Source organism: Mytilus galloprovincialis, chromosome 10 (genome assembly GCF_965363235.1).
Source record: "Mytilus galloprovincialis chromosome 10, xbMytGall1.hap1.1, whole genome shotgun sequence".
In the NCBI taxonomy this organism is placed as follows: Eukaryota; Metazoa; Mollusca; class Bivalvia; order Mytilida; family Mytilidae; genus Mytilus; species Mytilus galloprovincialis.
The window spans coordinates 80,295,440-80,310,139 of record NC_134847.1 but is presented as its reverse complement, the minus strand read 5'-3'; the positions used below and the strand labels follow the sequence as shown (position 1 = coordinate 80,310,139).

The 14,700-nt window shown below is 32.5% G+C and overlaps 1 protein-coding gene across 1 annotated transcript in view; it reads right to left on the bottom strand.

Annotated features, from left to right (window-relative positions):
• The window catches only part of LOC143048529 (uncharacterized), a 147,432-nt gene that overhangs the window by 9,107 nt on the left and 123,625 nt on the right, over positions 1 to 14,700 (bottom strand). The window contains exon 5 of the mRNA XM_076222236.1: positions 6,515 to 6,641. Coding sequence (XP_076078351.1) covers positions 6,515 to 6,641 — 127 coding nt within the window. The remainder of the gene's footprint in view (positions 1 to 6,514; positions 6,642 to 14,700) is intronic.

Genomic DNA, 14,700 nt, shown 5'->3' with positions numbered 1-14,700 from the left:
AGACAAAAAGAAGACTACTGGATTAGACAATTGGGAACTGCAACACCTTATGGCTGCAATGACAAAATTGATGGTATAGGTATTCTATCTAGTCCTTCGTGTAACTCGGTGAATGTGATGAATATTTTCAACTCGACTCCTCGACGTAGACGCAGTCGTGGTCATCGTCATTATACATCACCTTCTCTGCATGATGTCTCTATTAATGACTTGCTGCCATTCATACAAAAGCCGTTAGGTATTCATCACATTCGCACGAAACTTTATTCATTACCCCTTTCGAAACTTCATTCTCTGTTCAATTTATGTTTGGAATCCACTGTTACAAACCCTCATTCAAACCAATACAAACTTGAAGCTATAATTTCGGATATTGCAAGTCACAGACTTTTCAAGCCAGTTCGCATTGGAAAAGATGAAAAAGAGAAAAGATCTTTTCTTAATCTTTCCTTTGCCAACAAAGGTCTCGATGGCGTCAACCTAGGCAATATCCTTCATCATAAATTAGTGCAATCGAAAATACCTCCTTATTTCAAAGACCAATCTGTACCAATAATTTCTTATACCTATACCAAACCTATTGCAACTAAAATTTTCAATTACAAACGCGTTTTGCAGGATCTCGATATTGACGACTTCAAGTCTAAACCTCCTGATTGCACTTGTGCTAGTTCCAAATTCACATATAATCCTGCTGGCCACGTTATTACCGGTGACCTTAACATTGTTAATAACACTTCTCTACGAAATGTGTTATCGAAAGGTCCCAAATATCGTGAGCCTAAATCCATCAATTGGAAATACAACTTTAAAATTTTGATGGATTCAGTCGAGGATTATGCCAGGCAATGGGCTAAGAGCGAGAAGGAAGACGTAGACACTCTTTCCGAATGGATTAAGGCAGTGAGGTCGTTGATACAAATCAGAATTAAGAAACTGAATGGGTCCATCAATAACCATGCTACGTCAATCTTTAAAGACCCAAATGTTGCAAAACACCTATCCGACCTCCATGACAAATATGTTGTTGTCCCTGCAGATAAAGCCCCAAATAACATCGTTTTTGTGTGTAAAAGTCACTACATCAACTGCTTGATAAACGAATTAGGTATTGACAATTCATGATCACTTGGTAACTCAACATATACCCTCACGACACTTACCAAAGAGGAAATCCTGGATAATCATAGGTCTGTTCTATGTTCCTTTGGAATTTCAACCAAAGATGAAGAACTGGATCTTCCATCACTGTATTGGATACCTAAACTACATAAGTGTCCTTACAAACAACGGTATATTGCTGGGTCTTCCAAGTGCTCCACGAAACCTCTTTCTAAATTATTAACATCTATTTTATCAGCAATCAAAGACGGGCTTCAAAGTTATTGTGAAACTGCCTATTCTAGAGGTGGCGTGAATCAGATGTGGATACTTAAAAATTCAAAAGATCTTTTAGAGTACATACAATCTAACTCTCTTTCATCTTGTAACAGTATTAAAACATTTGACTTTTCTACCCTGTACACAAGTATTCCACATTCCAAACTCAAAGACAAATTGAAAGAGTTGATATTACTTTGCTTCATAAAAAAGAATGGCCAACGTAGATACAAGTATCTTGTCTTAGGGAGGATAAATCCTACTTTGTAAAGAATCACTCTGATTCAAACAAAAAATTCTCTGAAACTGATATTATCAAGATGCTTGATTTCTTGATTGACAACATATTTGTTACGTTCGGAGGACGTGTTTTTCAACAGACTGTCGGCATTCCAATGGGAAAAAACTGTGCCCCTCTACTCGCCGACTTGTTTCTTTATTATTATGAGGCTGACTTCATGCAGGAACTTCTTAGGAAGAAAGATAAGAAGTTAGCAATATCCTTTAACTCTACTTTCCGCTATATAGATGATGTTCTTTCACTAAACAATTCAAAATTTGGTGACTATGTGGAACGCATCTATCCAATCGAACTAGAGATAAAGGATACTACAGATACAGTTAAGTCGGCTTCATATCTTGACTTACATCTAGAAATTGACAATGAGGGTCGGTTGAAAACAAAACTTTACGACAAAAGAGATGATTTCAGCTTTCCAATTGTGAACTTTCCATTTCTAAGTAGCAACATTCCAGCAGCACCTGCATATGGGGTATATATCTCCCAATTGATACGATATTCCCGTGCTTGCATTTCCTATCATGATTTTCTTGATAGAGGTTTGCTGCTCACAAGGAAGCTATTAAACCAAGAGTTCCAAATGGTGAAGTTGAAATCATCCCTTCGTAAATTTTACGGACGCCATCACGAGTTGGTTAACCGTTATGGAATAACCGTTTCACAAATGATATCGGATATGTTCCTTACGTCGTAACTACAACCCCCTTCCCTTTCATGAATATGACCTACCGAATTAGACTATTTACCGGATTTGTAATCACTTAAGCAACACGACGGGTGCCACATGTGGAGCAGGATCTGCTTACCCTTCCGGAGCACCTGAGATCACCCCTAGTTTTTGGTGGGGTTCGTGTTGTTTATTCTTTAGTTTTCTATGTTGTGTCGTGTGTACTATTGTTTTTCTGTTTGTCTTTTTTTATTTTTAGCCATGGCGTTGTCAGTTTGTTTTAGATTTATGAGTTTGACTGTCCCTTTGGTATCTTTCGTCCCTCTTTTAAAAAGCATGAAAAATAGAGAGAAAGAAAAAAAGACCAAACATACCAAAACAAGAATTTAAGCAGCCAGCTGTTTTATGTCGCAGTATTATTGCCAAAAATTTTGTGATAGATAGCGGCAACAGTAGTATAGCGGTGTTCAAAAGTAAAAAATCGATTGAAAGATAAATATATCCCGGTTACAAACTAAAACCGAAGGGAACACATCAACTACAGGAGAAAAGCAAAGCAAAAACAGGAACACTAAAATGCAACAAAAAACTAACGCCAACATACATAGACACAAACTATTTAATAACAACTGTCCTATTCCTGACTTGGTCGAGGACCTTTGAAGAAAAAATGGCCGGCTGAACTTAAATATCTAGCCAAATCACCCGCTTAATTTACAATGCTGAAACATATAGGTAATATAAAATAATAACACTACGTGACAGAAAAACACCACAAACACACGCAAGACACTGATCACAGAGAGATGCACACACAAAAAATATAATAGTCGACAACTCTTGCAAACCGCAGCGAAACAACTAACATCTTCCAGTAGCCCATTATAAAATTGTGTTTATCATAACGCATCGTCATAAAACAAACTTTTATATTGTATTTCATTCGATTTGTTTTATCTTTTGATATTTTATTTAAATCAAAACGAGTTAACCTGAAAAGAAAACAAAACATTTAGAACAATAAAGCTTTTCATTAATCTTCATATGTACTCGATATGTTTTAGTCAAATGACATGTTTATTAAATTTATCAGGGAACCGATATTTTCTTCAATGATGAAGTGGCCAATGCTCCGTGTTGAAGACCGTACTTTGACCATTAATTGTTTACTGTTACATATTTAGACATGAATGGAGAGTAGTCTCATTGGCACTCATATTTCATGTTCTTAAATCTAATTACTATCCAGATGATAAGCCGTATTAGCTTATTTATGCTTGTGTATTACTATATGAGTTCAGATCAAGTTCACAAAAAACATACAACGACCAGTATATGAATGTTTGTACGATGAGACTTTCTGATCCAATCTATCATTTTTTAATTTAAACTAGATCGTGTAACCGTCTATCACTACTGCATTATTTTACAATTTACTATTAAAGCAATTGTTAAGCTATCTTGTACAGCAGCTTTTTGAATGCACTTCTTATTGTCAAAGTGCACAGCAAATTTTCAGATGTGTTACCTCGTGCATCTGTGGTACCAATAAGAGGTGCAAAACGGTCAAAATAGTGCAATACTGATAATTATAATAACTTATAGGTTCTTGGCCTTTTATCGATTTTTCAAATTGCATTTAGAACTGTCACGTTGTATTTATGATATTTGACAATTACCATAAAAATATAGATTACCTGTGAATTGGTATCATACCAGACTGGCACGAAGAATTGTATACAAACGGAAATATATTGTAAATCAGTTTAGTCGAGTTCTAATAATAAGGTCAAAAATTGTCTTCAAATATTGATTATTTTTATTAGATTTCCAGAGTACCAGAGATCACTCCTATTTGTGTTGGGGTTCGTGTTCCTTAGTTTTCAATATTCTATATTGTGTTTTGCATACTGTTGTTTGTTGTTTGATGTTATTTCTTTTTTGCCAGGCGTTTTCAGTTTATTTTCGACAATTAGGTTACCAAAGAGACTTTGATACCTTTGACCTCTCTATTAACCTCAAATTTTAACTTAAAATAAAAATAAAATATAAACAGGGGTTTCTCAAAATAAGTACATGCTTCACATAGATTGCCAAATTTCTTCATTCATGAAATATCATTCTTGTGCGTTCAATTCTGAAAAGTTCTATTTTAATATGTATGTAAAAACTATTTGATTACGTAATAACAAGAAACTAGGCTGTAATGTAGAGATCCTATTGGTTCAGATCTATTTATACATGCTGCACTTCCTGATACAAAATGTACCACAATGCGCAAGAATGTATACCTTCAATACGATAGGATATGTGAGTTTTCGTATTCAATTGCAAGGTTATACCTCTCAAGGAAAAATGTCACCGACCTAGATTTGTATAAATTTGTGACATTTGTTATTCATCACGTATATTTATTTTTATGTGATATATATTGTGAAGGGAAATTTTGGGACAATTTTCTCATTACTCTGGTCTATTATTAAAAAGAATGTTAAAGATTTGAAGACTTCGTGTTGATATTTGAATATGATATTGGTCTATTTTGTTCTATACATGATTTCAAAACAGGTCACGTAATAAAAGATAATGAGGTATTGACAAATATTTCGGATCAACAAATTGACTGCTTTAATGAAATTTCTTTTATCAAACACTAAACAAAAAGACGTGGCTATTCACTTATACATCCCAAAATTTTGTGTAAATATATATTGATTTATGAACACAATCTTGAACGAAAACTGCTTGTTCGTCCTGTTGATGACATTTCGATGATTAAGTGTTAGCTAACTTGGAGGTGTTGCATAGCTGACTGGGAAAAAATAGCTAAACTAACTGAAAGAGTGGATTCTTAGTAATATAACTCCTGTGGTCAGTCAGGCATTTGGTGAATGGCTATTTTGACTCACCCACATATTGAAGGCAACAAACCGATCATTCCAAAATGAAAACAAAATTCGTAATTTGCTGATATAAACATTGCAAAATATTTTGTAGTTCTTGAAGGTGGTTTTATAGATTGTTTGTCACCACACAGTGGCATATGAAATAGGTTTAGACACATCAGCTCGCACCGACAGATTCTTCCGACCTTTTGGTTCCCTAAGACATATCAAATGGTGGGGTGCTCCAAAAATATTTTTTGAATTTATTTTTCTATTTATTTCACATGCTGACGATTCCTTAGAGTGGGTATTTGGACTAATCCGTTCATGACGAATATACGATGCAATAATGTTGTTCGGACGTGTCAGCTTACCATACCAAGATCAAGGCACCAGAGTTGGGTTTCATTTACCCGTATTGAATAGATGAACAACCACAGATGAACACGATAATGTCTTATTTTACCCATCCAAAATCCCATCCTCTTTTTATGGCTGTATGACATTAAAAAAGGCAAAATTCCAATTATCATCGAAGGTTAACTTGAAAGGCGCACTTAATATTCCGTAATCAAGAGCTTGCAGCTCATACTCAGACTGTGTAAAACGTCACCAGTGTCTGAGCCGAAAGTTAATGAACCAGGAGTATGTCAAAGAACGTCTTGTCCTTTCTCTAAAAAATTTCATCGGAATTACCAATATCTTGGTGATAAATATCCCGTATAAACTTCACAAATAATACACGATGGTCTTAAAGTATATATATTTAGTACTCACATTGTTGATCATCTTAATACCGAGTTATAGTATTTTTTTATTTGTCTGAATGAATATGTAAAAGTCTGTACCAAGTCCGGAGTATGACAGTTGTTGTCATTCGTTTGATGTGTATTAGCTTTAGATTTTGCCATTTGATTAGCAAAAATTTCCAATTTGATTTTTCATCGGAGTTCAGTATTTTTATGATAGGTATATAAAATTACGTTACAAGTTTATAATCAAACATTTACCATGGCACAATAACACAATGACGGGATGTATAAGTACAGAGCCACGTCATTATAACAGAGAAACACCTAAAGGCATATAGACATATAACAAGTCAACACTAAAAGGCATATAGATAAATTATAGAAAAAAGGATAGAAGCAAATTGAAAGATAATAAATAAATACAGTGACCAAAAATCTTTTTTTTAGGGGACATGTTATATGGTGTACCCCTCATCTTTTCTCTTTTACAATTGAGACAATAAAAAGTAAATGAAGCAAAGATACATACACACTCCAGATATCCACTGCTGGTCCATACTTCTGATTACTGAATATCTCTGGTGCTGCGTATGCTGGTGAACCACACTGTGTTACCAAGGAGGAGTCACCGTAGAAAACATTACTCAGACCAAAGTCTGAAAGAAAAGAAAATTATAATAGAAAGTACGTCTAGTAGATACAATATATCACATCCAGGTAATTGTTATTGTGTCTACATAGTACTAAGGAGACTGCTTTCCGATGTTCCTTTGTTTAATCTTACATTGTGTTATTCAATTTTACATTGTTTTGTTCAATCTTACATTGTTTTGTTTAATCTTACATTGTAACTCCACAACCATAAATTCTACCGTAAGCTATGACGATTGATTTATTCTCAACTTGTATTATTGTTCTACATATTCAGGACGAATGTCGCATTGAATTGCTAATGCAGATATGTTTTTATATAAATTGATAGAGGCGAAATCATTAGACAGCTACTCTGAAAATCAATATACATTACAGAGATGCTATATTAAGGAATTATGCTATGAAGTCGTCAAGAAAACAATGTATGACTTTAACATTAAAATCTTAGTGAGATCAGACAATCAATACAACATCAAAATGGAATATTTCAATTATTTCATTTTGTCATCTTTGAATATATCAGTTTCAAATAAACTCATCATAGATACCAGGATGCATTATGTAAATAGTTTACCACAAAATACTAATAAAAAGTACAGTATTTGCATCAATCCATATGAATTACAAGAATAACTACTAAATTGATTGTATTTTTCAAGATTCAAGATGCAATGTGTGACCAAAGAGTGGGGTCAGGTTTCCTTAAATTGTATTAGTTTCATCCATGGATTCAAAAAACCAAAACGTTGATGTGCCTATTTTTTATTTCAAATTCCATAATCTGAACATTAACATTTGTTTTATTTACAATTTTTCATTAATCTATTAAGTTAAAATTATTTTTAGTTAACAATTCGCTGTTTTAAGCAGTTTTGGTGAAACATCGCTGATTTAGTCTTCTTTTATATCCACGCTTTTCTTGTAGTTTGGTATGTAATGATGAGAGAATCAGTCATTCTGTTCGAACGTTTATCCTTTTGTTTGATTGAACACCTCTTATTTCATTCTTTATCCGAATGATGTTTTAGATTAACTTTGAGATGTCTTGGACTTTCACTCTGAATTTCACACCAAACTACACATGTCTATCATTTTCATCTAAGTCCCTGATCATAAGTACTACTTAATGAAACTTTCTTTGACTATGTTATACTATGCATTGATTGTTCGAAATATATTACGGGTTTCCCTTATTAGGTCTTGGACTTTGAAATATGCGGGGTATTATGTTATTCGCACTGCTTGTAGTACCTCTAGTTTTTAATGGCGATGTTTGTTTTGTTTATTGATGGATAATAGTGGCGGATCCAGAAATTTACATAAGTGGGGGCCCACTGACTGACTTAAGAGGGGGCCCGCTCCATTCACGCTTCAATGATTCCCTATATAAGCAACCAAATTTGTTCCCAAAAAAGGGGGCCCGCCCCTGCCCCCTTCCCCTAAATCCGCCTCTGGATAAGTTTGAACTGGAGTAAACAGTCATATTAAAGCGAGGGCTTTGAAACGCGGTAAATATCTCAAAATAGGGATATCTATTTGAAGTGGTTGAACAGTATCACGGACCATTCTTTTTAAGTGGATTTTTACTAAATTCATTTATGATATTATTTCTTACAGTATACTTAGCATTGATGCATTATTTCGTTTATGAATGTGTAACTGTACACATTATGTTAAGATAATATGAATGTGTAAATGTCTGAAGACTGTGCGACTGTCATACAATTGTGAGGTGTAACTGGCTATAACATCAGGTTTAATCCACCATTTTTCTAAGAAAATGCCTGTTCCAAGTCAGTTTTTATCGTTTGTCGATTGATGAGTTTGAGCTTTTAATTTTGCCATTTGATTTTAAATTTTCCTTTTGGAATTTTACTCTGAGTTCAGTATTTTTGTGATTTTACTTTATGAATTTTCAGGGACGCACAATGGTTTAATAATGATTCTTAAAATTTAAGAAAATAGTACGTTTATCTCTGAATATCGTATAAACTTGAATATACTCTATACGCATGTGTTGTTATAAAGTTGTTGCTTAAAATGAAAAGTTTTAAATGAAAAATTGAAGCCCTCGTCAAATAAGGTATGCATTTGCATACCGTATATTATTAGAACACCTTGTCGAGGTACACGGACAATTGTTCTTTTGATTATTTTACATTCATTTTCCTTCATCTTGTTTCAGTTGTACGTAGAATAAATCAAATATGCTTCAATGTTTTCGTCACCGTAAAAGTAACAAAAATAATCGAACGTATTCCTTTTCACTATAATCAGTTATATGCATCTGTTTGCTTATGTGCAATCCAGGAAGTTCTACAAAATGTATTTGCATTTGTAGAGTTAATATTTATTCAAGGCTTACTGTATAAACATCCCGATATATTTAAAATAGAAGGTTGTACAAATTTAGCATTATCCCTGACAAGAACTAATTTTAGAAGTTCCTGACACGTCTGTTCGACAAGGGTATTCTACAAGATAAATAGCCCAAGGGAATGCAGGAAGTGAATCATAAAACTGCATATCATTCGTTAATGGACTCTGGTCCTTTTCACTAAAACTAACAATAGTATATCATTATAATTGGATATTATTTTATAAGTATCTTCTTCCTACTAAATCTATTAAGAGTGTCGGTTTTACAATGCAATCTTTTAGGAAATATAGACGTAATACTTGCCTACTTACACAAGAAGAACAATACGTTTCGTTATGTATAAGGATTTGTCCATTTAAAGATAAAATGAAAAGCCACGCTGTCTATTTAAAAGAAAACTTGCTTCTTTTTTTCATTATTCGCGTGATACTGAAGATAAAGATGACAAATTAACCTGATCTCAGGAGATCTAAACATATTTAATTTCAAATAGTGCACAACTAGTCTAACATTGAAACATAAGATAAACATTTTAAAGGTAAATCATCATTTCAATATATTGTTAAATCCAGAGAACTACAAATGGCTGGCACACTAGATGGTCATGTTCACAGGCAAGACATCGACATGACAGTTTCGAAAGACTGTCAGCAGTTTTATATTGAAAATGAAACGTTAAATGAAGATAAAACAAAATCAACAAATGGTTATGAAGATAACTTTAGTTATTCCGGCATTGGTAACAAGTGCAATTGTCAACAGATTGAAAATCATGGTGGTCATAAACCGAACAGAACCATAATAGCTTACAAAAACAAACCTTCGAAAGATACAGTTGAAAATGTCATGAACATTCATTGTGAAAAACTTTACAGCAATTCTAAACCAAGCAACTGCATAGATTTAACAGGAGATTGCGAAGATATTTATTGTAAACAACTTCAAAGCGAAGTAGGTCAAAGTCATAAGAAGATAGAAAAACGTAGTATTAAGCGGAAACATTTGTATAAAATATCGATAGTGGTTGTGATTTTAGCAGCACTGACAATACCTACAGTTATATGTTATATTGTTCATAGACAAATACTGGAAAATGATAAAAATATTCAGTCTAGCACCGACTTTCAGTCGAGCAATGCATCTCAATTAACTGACAATAAGAAGGACCAATTTAGCAGTGGTACCTTTGAACTTGATTTTTATGACAGTCGTTTTGAGGATAAAAGCGCCTCTTTAAATGGAGCAAAGTGGATAACTAAGGATAATATATTAGTTGATTTTAACAATCGGAATAATACATTTTCTGTAAGAAAACCAGGTCTATATTCTATAAATTTGTCGCTTAATGTTGGAACATATGTAACACGAAAGTTGACAAAATCATTGGTATGCATACGTTTTGGTAGTGGAAAGCATGAAAGGTGCAATCGAGTCGTGTTGACAGAAAATATAGACATTCCGATATATATACAGGAAATTCACTATCTGTCTACAGGAGACACTTTCTGGATTTCGTTTACGAACAAGAACATATTATACCGGTCTTCTTCAGTTAATACATTAACAGTATGGAAAATGTAAAATTTTCTTATCATCCAATATTATGCAAATTATGTAATTATTGGATGTTTCCAATTAATGAATATTAGTATATCACATAAATGAATGGTATTGCATACGTCAACATTGTTCATTTTGAAATACTAAATTGCACACATCCACGCATTCAGACACTTCTGTTATTTATCAAATTTGTAGTTTTTTATACGTTGTACGTATGAATTTTCAAATAAAGATGAGAATCTGTACTGGTTTGAATTTATTTCTAGGTTCAAACATGAAAATGAAAATGACATTATTAATAAATTCGTGCGTCCCTTGAGCTTCTTTTGATATATTACATCAGAAACGTCCAAACCCAGACACTTGAAAGCCAATCAATCATAAGAGTTAAATCTATGAAGAGCTATCAATGTGATCATAAGGGACCTAACACCATAGAAAAATTATCTGAGATTAACTTTGCTCATGATGAGAGTGCAGATTGAATAATGTGAAATTTTTCTTATTCTTGAATGTGACCATATAACTAAGTAACGAAATCATTTTGATCATCATCTTTGCAATGTAGACAATTGCGATGTTTTTATTATTGCGAAATATGCGACAGGATTGTAATCGCAATAATTTAAACTCGCATTTTGAAATTTTTTATATGAATTATACAGGATTTTTCTCAATATCGCTAAAATTTAAAGTCGCGTTTTAGTCCAAAATGACAAATCGCAATAATAAACGTATACAAATCAGTTTGGAATTCTATAGAATCATTAACTTGGTCAAATTCAAATATCTAAAAATAAAGCTTACATTTAAAGATATTCGACTTATTGAATCGACTCTAATATTAACACATTTGTGTCAAGGTCATTTAAAAGATTCAAGTTCAGCATACTTTATGTTTGTTTAAAAATTCCTTTGCAACTATTTTAAATGTTTTAAAACTTTAAAGTTATGACTATTTTTTATAAAATAAACATGACTACTAACAGGAAAAGCATAATATTTTTATATCCAAATTCTGGTCGTATAAATAACTGTACTAAACTAATTTACAATTTATATAATTGTATTTATGCGACTATCAATGATATTCTGGAATATCATAACATGCAAACATTAATCTTACATAATAATATATATAGCTACCAAAGAAGTTCCTGAAAGGATAAAAAAATACCATGCAAGATGTAAACAATATCATTCGTTCCGTAAGGTATATTTACATGCAGTTAAACCAGTATTCAGACGTGTATATCTATGTTATTGTGATATTTATTAAATATCTGGTATCAGTTTAATGTTACATTTTACATTGCCATTAAAGCGGGAGGTTTGGCATGTCACAAAACCAGTTTCAACCCACCATTTTTTTTTTGAATGTCCTGTACCAAGTCAGGAAAATGGCCATGTTATATTATAATAGTTCGTTTCTGTGTGTGTTACATTTGAATGTTGTGTTTCTGTTGTGTCGTAGTTCTCTTATATTTAATGCGTTTACCTCAGTTTCAGTTTGTAACCCGTATTTGGTTTTTTTCTCAATCGATTTATGAATTTCGAAAAGCGGTATACTACTGTTGCCTTTATTTATACTTATATAGTATATTGTAAAATTCACCATATGTAGATATACCATACAGACTGTTTTGTTAATGCAATGAAATCACTACTTGACGAATCAGAAGCAGAAACCAAATATTTTTAAGTCATGCAGTTAATCGTTTAACAACATCCTGTTATTTGTGTGATATGCAGTTCCTTTGCGAATCACTTATCTATCTTGTTTTCATTGTTGACATTTTTATAGGTTTCAAAGCAGAATTTTTCTGCTTCATTCGAGGAAAAAAATACAAGCACAAAGAGAGCGGGATAATCTGGTTTTTTGAAATGCAAATCGTCAATTTGGTTTGTTTTAAATGTTTCCAGTAACGTTTACTTCAGATCTATAAGATCTATACTTGGAGTTCGTTCAACCAAAACAGGGTCTTCCATGTGTGTGGTATAAGGAATTCGGGAAGCAATTAATTGAATCAAAAAGTATCTGAAAGAGAGATCAGAATACCTGAAATGCAATTGATATTACCCCTTAATGTTATACATATAACAACAAGCCATCGACCATCAGTCTAATAAAATAGGTAGATGTGGTATGGTTGTAATAAGACTATCCACAAGAGAACAAATGACACAGACAATTTCCAGTTCAAAATATGGAATGAACCAAAAATTAAACATAGGACATAGCTTCATCAGAAAACACTTTTTTTTTAAGAAAGTATACCTATTTTTTAAAACTGTCTTAAAATAAGAAGATGTGGTATGATTGCCACGTTTCAACTATCCACCAGGCATCAGACGTCTAAAGATGAACAAGCAAATATACCTGGCCAATATTTTCTATAGGCATTGAACCATCAATTCAAACTTCATGGCTTTGAACATCGTCAATCATCCGTCGTCCTTGAAAAATGGGATATTCCAAGTGATTTATTTTGGAGATATAATTTAAAGGGTTATTAAGTTTAGAAAAAGTACCTTTTATATACATTTAAAACTTTTGCAATTTAGCATGAATATTATGACATTTGTAACTATAAACCTTCGTACATGTAATAGGATGTTGTTTTTAAATTTGTAATCTAAGATTAGGTTAAAAATCTAAAAACCAATTTGATGGTTTCTTTTACTATTTATGATTCTACTATCTTTGGTATAACAATGGCTGAAAGAAGTTCAATACATTTGAATTTTCAAACAAAAAATACATGGTTTTTGACGGCGGTAAACAATGTGTCTCTGTTGTTCTAGTGATATAAAAATGCAATTTTGTTTGTCTTACTAAGTGCAAACTTAAATATTCTAAAAGTAAATGTTCCATTTTAACATTACTATGCACACAACGTGAAGAAATGTAATTATTAAAATGATGGATTCAAATCAATCAAAAGATAGTGTTCTGTTATTCATCAATTATTATATATGTTACGATACTACAGGTATAAATTCCCTACTAAACTTCATTATAAGTAATTTCAGGTAGAATACGTTTCTAACAGTGCTTGCAATGAAACATTAGAACATAATTATTAATAAAAATTACAATAAGCTTACATGTAACGTAACAAAGCTATTCAGTATATTTCCCGATAAAAACCCGACTGACACTGAGAGTTCTGTTCTTACAGTATACCACATTATAATACGGTGTAGCATGTGTACATCTACGGTTAGAGATCAATTAGGTTCTGGTAAACAGCAACGTCCGTTATATGGAAAAGTTGTAAAGTCATGGATGGGCGAAGTGCAAGATGTACTAAAAGTATTCATCGGCTGCATGCATATAAATTGAAGATATAGGAAGGTTAAGAAAACTATCTCTCATTCATTATAACTCTCTTGTTCCTTATAATTATACAAAATACTAACAGGACTAGGTACTCCAACGTCAATCCAATTTGTTTAGCATGCAACAATGTATATAGCTGATTGTTCGATGAAAATGCTGACTATGCATATTTTTCAAACAGCAAACATTATATTTTACCATGTGATTTAAACAAAGCAAATTGAGGGAACTAATTGTTAAATTATAAATAACTTCGCATATATATGTTAATTAGTCTAGAAACCAGTTAAAATTTTGGAAAACCCGGAGAACAGTCAAATATTTTGTGACCTATTTAACAATACATGTAGATCACGAATCACTTATTGATTAGAGTACATAGTGCGTACACAGTATATATGATGATATATATATATATATATTCATACTAATGTGACGGAATAATGGATTCACGTTACACTTGAAGTATCATTAATTGAAAAGATGAAGTTTCTATAAAATTAAGTACATGGTTCCGAGACATGGTTATAACTGAAAAGTCATCTGTTTTGCACTTATATAATAGACAAAACTTAATAGCTACTTAGGTGGAATAAAAACGTTTTTAGCCAAAGAGTTTATTCCTTAGGCTTGATATCCCTTTCTCGGTGTTTGTTACTATCAACTTCGAATAAGGACATATGTCGACATTGCAACATTACAAACAAAACCAAAATATCATAGTAATGATAGAATAGATGCAAAGATAAGGTATCTAGCCATATCACAAATTAGA